This window comes from Clupea harengus, chromosome 26, assembly GCF_900700415.2.
Source record: "Clupea harengus chromosome 26, Ch_v2.0.2, whole genome shotgun sequence".
Lineage (NCBI taxonomy): Eukaryota > Metazoa > Chordata > Actinopteri > Clupeiformes > Clupeidae > Clupea > Clupea harengus.
In genome coordinates, this window is record NC_045177.1 from 4,338,203 (window position 1) to 4,348,216 (window position 10,014).

Genomic DNA, 10,014 nt, shown 5'->3' on the forward strand with positions numbered 1-10,014 from the left:
TATTCAGTTTTTCAATCAATCCAAAGTTTCCCTGTGAACAGCTAACAAAAACAAGAAATAGTCTGCCACCTGCATAGGAAACCATGTTTGTCTACAGCCTCAAGGAAGAACTCTAAAGCTGTAAGTAACTTCAAGTAAAGGAAACAAATTAAATATTATTGCCTTTAGGTAAAGGCCTATTAAATGTCAACTGTCAAATTTGCTAGCTTGTTTTCAGTAGACATGAGACATACACCAAAAACAATAGTGACAAGCTAAAAAGAATACATTTGAAGCTAAATGTGAAATAAAGCATAACACAGCATAAGCCTACAACTGTTTTGCTATAGGCCTATTCGTTATGCCATTCTCGCTACATTACGTTTGTTATGAGTGTGTAAACCAGCACGACTTTTACACTGATATCAGTGCACAAGCGGATGCACACAATCCCTGCCTGCTCTCTCCTTGTTGTAATGCAGAGTCGTAAATTTGAGTGGAGACGAATGAAGAGTGAACGCTGTGATATGCCCCTCTGTCACAGGGACTTGAGTTTATTCAGACAAGACTGTGTGTACTGGTGAAGAAATCAACGGACTACTATCCTTACTCTGACAGAGAGATTTGGTAATGTTGTAGTGGTGGTTGCTTTGTGAAACATGGAAACGTTTGAAGCAATTGTGCCGGAAATGGTTTCGAAACAATCCAACATCCATTTCCACGGTGACACCTACTGGCCACTTCTGCTATCGTCACATGTTGATAATGCAATGTTCTGTGAAACAACCGCGCAGACAAACTATTTCTGGTGGGTTATGCCAGACTATCAATACATAAATACATATTTCTGGGAAATCACTATGCAACAACTCTGATAGCAAAAGGCCAGTGGACCACTGGGACCCCTTCTTCAGTCATTTTAACCCACCCTTAACATTTGTGTAGATGTTACCAGTGTGTTACATAAGTATTTAAGTCATTTTACACCTTGAGGCGTAACATTTTACTCTTTGTCAGTTCTTGTCTTGTCAGGAAATGCAGATCTAGTCATAGATGACCTCACTCATGTGATTCAATTTACTCTCTGCTTTACCCTTCAAACTTTCCAAAGTTCCTTTTTAATTACCATTGAAACCAGAAGCATGTCTGTTCCATCTGTTTATGTAGGAGACCACTGTTGAGTTGTCCGTCCTCAGAATATGATGACTCTCCAGTGTAGGGAGAAAAAGTTTTGAGAGACAAAAATACTTGGGTCACTCTAAAGAGTTTATATAGAGTCTGCTCTGTGATAACTCCAGTCACAGTCATCCCCTGACGTATTGCCCCCCACACTCTGAGGAAGGAGTCGCTCATCACCACAAACAAATGGCGCTTTGGAGACGGCAGCCTTGGTGCCAAGCAGTTGATGCAGACAATGATGATGATGATGTACCAACCCATTGAAGGCTTACCACTTCAAACTATGAGGGCGTTTAGCAGAAAAACTTTGGACACTACAAAAGTCAGTACTTTCAAGAAATATTTGCATAAAAATGGGCTTACCCCTACATTTTTCCTCGAATTTGAGGGAGAATTCTGTGTGGTGTGTGAACGAGGCGGGCAGAGAAAGCATCCTTCTTCTGTTCCACTACTTCAAGTCCCATGGCCTTTTTTGAATGAGTTGTTTGAATGGAGCCGACGTCTATAGGCGAGTTAGGCCAATCAGAACTTTCCATCATGTTCTTCAGGCACTCAACTTCATTGTTGCACTGTTCTTGTAATAACTAGCTCTATCTAAGAAGTGTAACAGGTCAAAGCACACTGTGCCCCAATTAGTGTGCTTGCTGTGCTTCAATTTGGACAATCGTTTTTTTCTTTCACTCATAAGAAGGAATGACAGATGTTGCATAAACTTATGAAAGTTATGCAATTTACTTTGAAATGTAGTGGAGTTGAAATAAAAAGTACCCCAAAATAAAAATTACTTTCGTAAAGATAGGCTACAGATACTTATACAGATAAAGGTACTTATCTACTGTCCACCACTGCTTGTAAATGACTATTACAACAAGAAAAGGCATATTTGGAATGGAACATTTTATTAGGTGTAAAAGGTTCATTTTCTGCAATCCTCACGTCTTTGTTTAAATGGCACATTATTAGCTAATCCTGTAAAAAAGGCAAATTCATCATTAGAAATCCCCTTTGCAATTATATTTGCTTAGTTGAAAGCTGTTGGGCAGTTTAAGGAAAACATTAAACTGTCATGACCTTTGGGTTACTTCAGTACCTGGAGCATCTATTGATCTACTGATTGATTGGTTATGGTCTACAAATGGTCAGAAAGAAAAACATATATGCCAGAACAAAATAGATCCTGGTGGAAGATGGTTTAAGAAATATACACATTCAACAGACACGTTCTCAAAAAGTTGAAGTAAACACAAATAAAAACACAGAACAAAATAAAAGATGCTGGACTGCTTGACACCAACTGAAAGCAAAGATTCAAGCACAAAATTGTTATTTTAAGTTGAATTAATCACTTCTAACATAACCACCGTCAACTTACATTTTTAATTCAGTTTCATCAGCAGCTTTTTCTATATGTAACCAATTGAAACAAGTGTAAATTGTTTACGAAATTTGCTCCTTTAATAAATTCATTATAGTCTGACCTAGATCCACCTCTATAGACAATCAATGGGTGTATCTTATGAGATAAACCTGCTGAAGTATTACAGCTAACAGCCCTTGAAATTTAGCTTCCGCCCCATTTAGATGTATGACCTTACATAGTCATGTGCAGGATTTGTGGACACACACATACTCAACAAAATCTTGAATTACTGTGCAAATATGTACAATCAAGTGCACATTTTCTGAATTAAATATTGAACCTTTAAGACAGCTTTGTATAAAAAAACGTGATAAAAAGTAGAAAACCATAAAAACAGCATAGAAGTCTATGGGGGTGGGCACTTCTTTGTGCTTTTTGTAAAATGCTTTGTGTGTAAAATAAACGTGATACCAAGACATCAAACTGTCATAAATTGTAACCATACATACATACATACATACATACATACATAAATACATACAATTGTACCCAATATTTGTACAAATATTGACAAACTGGGAGAACATGTAGAGATATCTACATAATGTACATATATGTTTATGTGTATTTATATTTCCGGTAGTTTAATATGTCCTTAAGCACTTTTGTGGTCAGTATGATTTCCTATTCGTGCTATGAAAATGAGAGTGTGTAGTACTACAAAAATGAAAGATTGTACACATTTAGATTTTCAAATAAAGGCTGGTGTCTTAAACTAACTCAAAGCACAGGAATGGTGACATCTTTCTTCAGCTATGGTGGTGGCTTCCTGACTTGTGACTTTTAGTGTCTGCTTTTAAATGCAACAATCAACCACAAGTGCAAAAATGATCACGTATAAAAGCCAAAAAGATCTAAAACATTAAAAACATTTGATGATCTCAGCCTGTGTCATTGGGCGAAGGGTATCCATCATCCTTTCAGAAGCTCAATAGCTGTTCTCGTGGCCTGCCAGGATGTAAAGGTTACTCTGTGCAGTGGGATTGTCTGTTGGTCTGCTCTCCAACACTACCACCCTGTCAAACCACACAGAAATCACAACAGAATGGCAATAATCAGTGTGTGGAATCAGCCATTTTGTGTACTTATGACAGTACAGTTAAACACTATGAAACAGGCCAAGATAAAACACAAAACTTAAAAAAACAACCGCTTAAGATTCACAGACAGATGTCTATGCATAAGTATATATACAACATCCGCAAAATCAGGCCGTACCTAACCCAGTATGCCACCCAGCTGCTGGTGCAAACCTTGGTGAGTTCCCGCCTTGACTACTGCAACGCCCTCCTAACGGGCCTGCCGGCTTGCGTGGTGAAACCTCTACAAATGATCCAGAACGCGGCGGCACGTCTGGTGTTCAACCAACCGAAGAGGGCACACGTCACCCCGCTACTCATTGAGCTCCACTGGCTGCCGGTAGCTGCTTGCATTAGGTTCAAGTCACTTATGCTTGCCTATAGAGTGCTTGCTGGTTCTGCTCCCACCTACCTAAATGCTCTTGTAAGGGCAAATGTTACACCCAGGACGCTGCGCTCGTCTAGTGAGCGTCGTTTTGCACTGCCGTCTGTGCAAACACGGCAATCCAGACTATTCTCATTTGTAGTTCCACGTTGGTGGAACGAACTGCCTAGTACCACCAGAGCAGGGGCGTCCCTCGCTACCTTCAAGAAGCTTTTGAAGACCCAACTCTTCAGAGAGCACCTCCCTTCCTAACTGGCACCTTGACTAGTGCTTAACTTGCACTTCAGCAGTTACATTCCTGCACTTCTTTTTCCTTTCTAGGTCGTTTTTCTATTTCTTATGTAAAGTAGTATTTATTGTTACACCAGGTTTTTTTATTGCTCTTAGCTTGACTGTTCTCTCCCTTGTACGTCGCTTTGGACAAAAGCGTCCGCTAAATGACTAAATGTAAAATGTAAATGTAAAAGAGGACAGAGATGGCAGCCCTTGATCCAAAGCTCAGTGACGCATCCGACATTGCATCCGACATCCGACTCCTCATGATGGCCTTCGAGAGGATCGTGAAAAGCCACATCACCAACACCACAGCTACACAGACATCCCCTCTTCAGTCTGTGTATCGTGTCAAGATACTTCTGTTCTATGAACACCTAGAGGGCCTACATACAGTTACAGGGCTCCTGTTTGTGGACTTCTGGTGTCCCTTCAACACCCTTCAACCCCACATCCTGGCTAAACAACCTGCATCAGCAGCTCATTCTGTGGATCATGGCCTTCCTCCCCCTAAGAACACAGAAGGCTGTGTTCCCTATCTCACCCCTGCTGTTCGTCTTGTACACAGATGACTGCAGAAGCCGCCATCCTAATCAACGCCTGGTTGCCTTTGGCAGACAAACTGGCCAAGATCACGGGCCCGAGTATGTGCAAAGATGTGACGGCTCCTGTTCAGAGCTGAATGTCATCAAGACCGAGGAGATGTTCACGGATTTCACCAAGCATAGAGTGACAGACCACGACCATAACTCATGGGGTACCAGTGGAAGTCATACAGCACTACTAATACCAGGACACTGTCATTGATGACAAACTGCATTTGGAGGCCAACACAGAGGTGATCATTCAAAAGTGCCAACAGTGACGGATTTTCCGAAGAAGCTAATCTCCTTTGGGGAAAGCAGGAATATTCTCAACACATTTTACGCGTCTTTCATTGAAAGCATAATAGTGATTAAAAATGTACTAGTTGGTCTGGAATTTGAGCTAAGTGTAATGAGAGCTAACTGCTGTTTAGGCTGTTCCTGCATTTGAAGTAATCTAACGCTATTGACAGCAATCGCTTGTAATAATATGAAAATATGACGTTTTATCCAATAAATGCTGTCTCAAAGCCTATGTATAGCCAGATCTGGCTCGATTTGGAACATTCTACATGCTTCGTTGCTACGGACTTCTGAATGGGAACTGACCAGAAACTCATTTGGTAGCTTAGAATCGGAAAAAATCTGATGCAGTTTACATTTTTGGGGGCATTATACTCATTATACCGAGTTTCGCCATGGTGGGTCACATAGAACAGTTGCCAAGCACACGAGTTACTCCAGAAAATGAATATAACAATACTTTGAACACTCACCTGTCTGATCCAAGCAGCCTAAATATCCTTGTATTATCTGAGATCTCCTGTGTGATCTGAATGAGAGAGATTCCGTGTTTGTTATGACAGGCACAACCATTGCATACATTTCCTCTACATTGACAAGCCATACATAAACTAGTCTTAAACAATGCTGTGAATCACACGTTTAGACGCAATCAAGCCACTAAAGACAGACTTACCTCATTATACCTGAAGCTTCGGCCTTGCATACCATGTCTCCAGAATGCTAAAACACTATCCTGAAGACAAACTGAGGGAAAAAGAACTGATTAAAACACATGCCACATTCTTAGTAGCCACATGATAGATATCAGGACAGTTGAATTACATTTAAAAGGATTCTATAAAAATGAGAAGCCAACAGGGCCCTTACCTATAGACTCAATCTGGAAGTTAAATGTGAGTTCTGCTGATAGTTTCTTGCTTGATTTCAACCTGCCTTGTAAATTCACTATTTTAATGCAGCCTGTGGGGAAATTGGTGAAGATGAAACAATTTATTAAAATGACATGATTAGAAACTACACACAGTGTCTTTAAAAGATGCTGATGAATATTTCTGTAGTGGCATCTATTAGTAGGGTCCTCTTCCTACTTCTGCCATGTTGCACCACCATATTTCTACAGTAGACCAGAAGGGACAAACCAAAACTCTAGCTCCAGATCGGGCTTTTAGCATTTTCTTAGCATTTGATGACCATCATAGGTACTCGCACACACGTAAAGGGAAGGCTATTCAGCTGGTTGTAATTAAGCAGCCTCACCACTAGAAGCCACTACAAACTGCACACTGGCCCTTTAATTGGTAAGAAACAGGCTTTTAACATAAAAACCATTTGGACTTACGATCATGGCACACTAGGATGGTGTCTCTTTCCAGTTGAGTTAACTGTATAACCGAACTCTGAGGGATGTCTGAGGGATACAACACATATATGCTGTCTGTGCAAAGAGGATAAGCTTTTTGTGGGCATGGAAAAATGATTGAATCTTTTATTTCAGCTCATAACACATGGCACCAAAACTTCCCAAATTGCATTCATATTTGTCTTCTCTCTCACACACACATGCACGCGCACACACACACGCACGCACGTAAAAATAGTTCTGAAATAGCATCAGAGATGCTATGAAACTGTTATTTAGTGGTATATTTATCAACAACAAACCTCTCAATCAGTCACCTCTAGAGGAGTACACGCTTGCCCAAAATGACCACACCTCTCAGCAAAACTGTGTCCTAATGTGAAGACATCCCAAAGAAATACTGTACCTGATTGGGTGAACCAGGGTGATGTGGAGTTTGGATTTACTATTTCAAAACGAACCACCTGGTTGAACTCTGTGTCCTTGCTGACAGCCATACATATGAGTGGGTACTGCTGCTCGGGAACCACCAACATCTCAAACACACCCAGAGGACAGGGTAAAGGGAAGTCCATACTCTGCAGAATACAATGAGCATTACATTAGCCTCATGTTATTGTGTATTAGTCTTTATTATTATTATTATTATTATTATTATTATTATTAATAATAATAATAATTATTATTATTATTAATAATAATAACAATAATAATAATACATTTAATTTCAATAGCACCATTCTGGCATGAGTGCAAAGTGCTATACAGAATGCATACAGAATAGACAACAGATCAAAAGAGCAGAACAAAAATGTATAATGAAATCAACTGAAGATACACATACTAAAATAAACCTGTAATGAATAGAATACAATATAAAATAATATGTTGGAATGAAAGGATGTATAAATTAAAATGACCAAGGATTTTAATCTTGACTCTGGTACTGCCAGCAGACTTTAATTGAGAGATCTGAGTGGTCTTAACGGTGGAGAATGTTCTGGTGCCAGGCCATGCAGTGCTTTATGGGTAATGGTCAGAACCTTGAAGTTGATGCGATAATGTACTGGAAGCCAGTGGAGTGAAATTAAATTACATAAAAGCAAAATACTAAGGTTCAAATTAATATCTTTTTTTATGTCTAATGAAGCTCTATAGGGTTGTCAAATTTGCTAAACCTACAGATGATGTTTTTACACTCAGCTACAGATGATGTTTTTACACTCACCTACACTCAGCTACAGATGATGTTTTGACACTCAGATACAGATGATGTTTTGACACTCAGCTACAGATGATGTTTTTACACTCAGATACAGATGATGTTTTTACACTCAGCTACAGAGATGTTTTTACACTCAGATACAGATGATGTTTTTACACTCAGATACAGATGATGTTTTTACACTCACCTACACTCAGCTACAGATGATGTTTTGACACTCAGCTACAGATGATGTTTTTACACTCAGATACAGATGATGTTTTTACACTCAGCTACAGATGATGTTTTGACACTCAGCTACAGATGATGTTTTGACACTCAGCTACAGATGATGTTTTGACACTCAGCTACAGATGATGTTTTTACACTCAGATACAGATGATGTTTTTACACTCAGCTACAGAGATGTTTTTACACTCACCTACAGATGATGTTTTGACACTCAGCTACAGATGATGTTTTTACACTCAGATACAGATGATGTTTTTACACTCAGATACAGATGATGTTTTTACACTCAGATACAGATGATGTTTTTACACTCAGCTACACTCAGCTACAGATGATGTTTCTACACTCAGATACAGATGATGTTTTTACACTCAGCTACAGATGATGTTTTGACACTCAGCTACAGATGATGTTTTTACACTCAGCTACACTCAGCTACAGATGATGCAGATAGTGTGGGCATCCATGGACATCTGTTTACAATTGTTTTTCTCTTGGTTTTGAAGGGTGCTATGTTGTCTAAAACAGTGGTGCATACGTCATTAAAATGACACAACAAATCATTAGTAGATGTGGATGGAACAGGAGGAAGCTCAACCCTCAACTTTAAAGAAATGTCCATGCAGTATAATTGGTTTATAATACGGGAGTGTACCACATGCATTTGGAGCACAGGAGAAATGGCCTGGATAACTCTACTAAATAGGATACATCGCTGAACGGGAATGAAAACATCCTTTGTAAATAAGACATTTTTAAAAACGTAGAACTTCAAAGCTTGAAAATGCCTGAAAGTCCGAACTGTAAGAAACAAAGAGAACCAACTGACCTTAACCAACATGAACCTCTGCATCGGTTCCACCCACTCCAGGAGAACCACACTGGACTGTAAGGCACTGCAGAGGTACTTGTGACCTGTGTATGGGTTTCTTACTGTGGAAGGAAAAATGACTGTAAATCATTGAAACTATGATCATACACGTTTCTTTACGTTTTTAACAAGAAATTAAAAATACATTGAAATTAAATTATTTGTTTGAAATGATTAAAACTACATTGGCCTATTGCAAGCCAAGGCTTTCTGCAGATGGTTTGGTGTGAAGGACACTTGCCTACACAACACCTCTGACATCCTTTTGTGTCGGGGATCTTACTCGAGACAGAGAATTTCCTGCAAATAGAGTAACTGAGAGTCAAGTCTACTTTTGAGAGTAACTCAATTTCTAATGTAAATTGTGCATACATTTACCTGGGAATAATCTTGTCAGGAAATTTATGAGTTGGAAAGGAAAGCCGAGCATGATCAAAAAGGCCACACAGATTGTGAGAATACAGCTGAGACGCTTTTCCTATTAAACATAGTAACATCAATGTTTTTAGTTTCACCAGAGAAAGTAAATGTAATATGCATAGAAATGTATGTACTCTGCATACAATGTCTGTGGTCTATAACTATCACAGACTACACTGAAATCTTACCCGTTATTGAGAGCAAGCTGTTATTCATGACATACAGCCATGTACATCTCCGTGGCAACAGCTAAGGGTGAATAATTGTAATGTTTAACACACATAAATGATTAAGAACATTCAGTGAAAAGAAGTCACCAAATGTGTTATTGTTTGTCTAAGCTATTTAGTTCTGCAGCAGAAGACAAAAAAGCATCTAACAGAGAGACGACATACATACTATTGCACTGATAAAGAGGCCATGCCCAATGAGACTGTATAAAGGACAACACAGAGTTCAGATTGTTTTAAAATGGGTTGCCTGCTTTCTACTCGTCACAAAATCATTTATCAGTGCATCACAATGACAGGGCTGTTAAGATGCTCTGATGGGAAAGGCCAAGGATTCATGTTGTACTTCTTGTTTTGTCACCCAGTGTGGTTTACTGAGTCCAATAACAGTGTTCAAGTGTTATTTGAATTGGGGTCGTTCAATTTTCAAGAGAATTCAGTTCAGTCTAGGAAGCAGTTAAAACTGACAAAT

At 39.2% G+C, this 10,014-nt stretch overlaps 1 protein-coding gene across 3 annotated transcripts in view; it reads right to left on the reverse strand.

The window, feature by feature from the left end:
* Positions 1–2,038: 2,038 nt before the first annotated feature.
* LOC105905793 (mitogen-activated protein kinase kinase kinase kinase 3-like) overlaps positions 2,039–10,014 on the reverse strand; it is a 49,196-nt gene continuing 41,220 nt past the window's right edge. For all 3 annotated transcript variants that reach the window (XM_031563405.1, XM_031563406.2, XM_031563404.1), the window contains 10 exons: positions 9,501–9,561; positions 9,271–9,370; positions 9,134–9,192; positions 8,851–8,954; positions 6,972–7,143; positions 6,545–6,613; positions 6,073–6,165; positions 5,879–5,949; positions 5,676–5,731; positions 2,039–3,594 (listed from right to left, as the gene is read on the reverse strand). In XM_031563405.1, the coding sequence (XP_031419265.1) occupies positions 3,507–3,594; positions 5,676–5,731; positions 5,879–5,949; positions 6,073–6,165; positions 6,545–6,613; positions 6,972–7,143; positions 8,851–8,954; positions 9,134–9,192; positions 9,271–9,370; positions 9,501–9,561 (873 nt within the window). In that variant the 3' untranslated portion in view covers positions 2,039–3,506. The remainder of the gene's footprint in view (positions 3,595–5,675; positions 5,732–5,878; positions 5,950–6,072; positions 6,166–6,544; positions 6,614–6,971; positions 7,144–8,850; positions 8,955–9,133; positions 9,193–9,270; positions 9,371–9,500; positions 9,562–10,014) is intronic.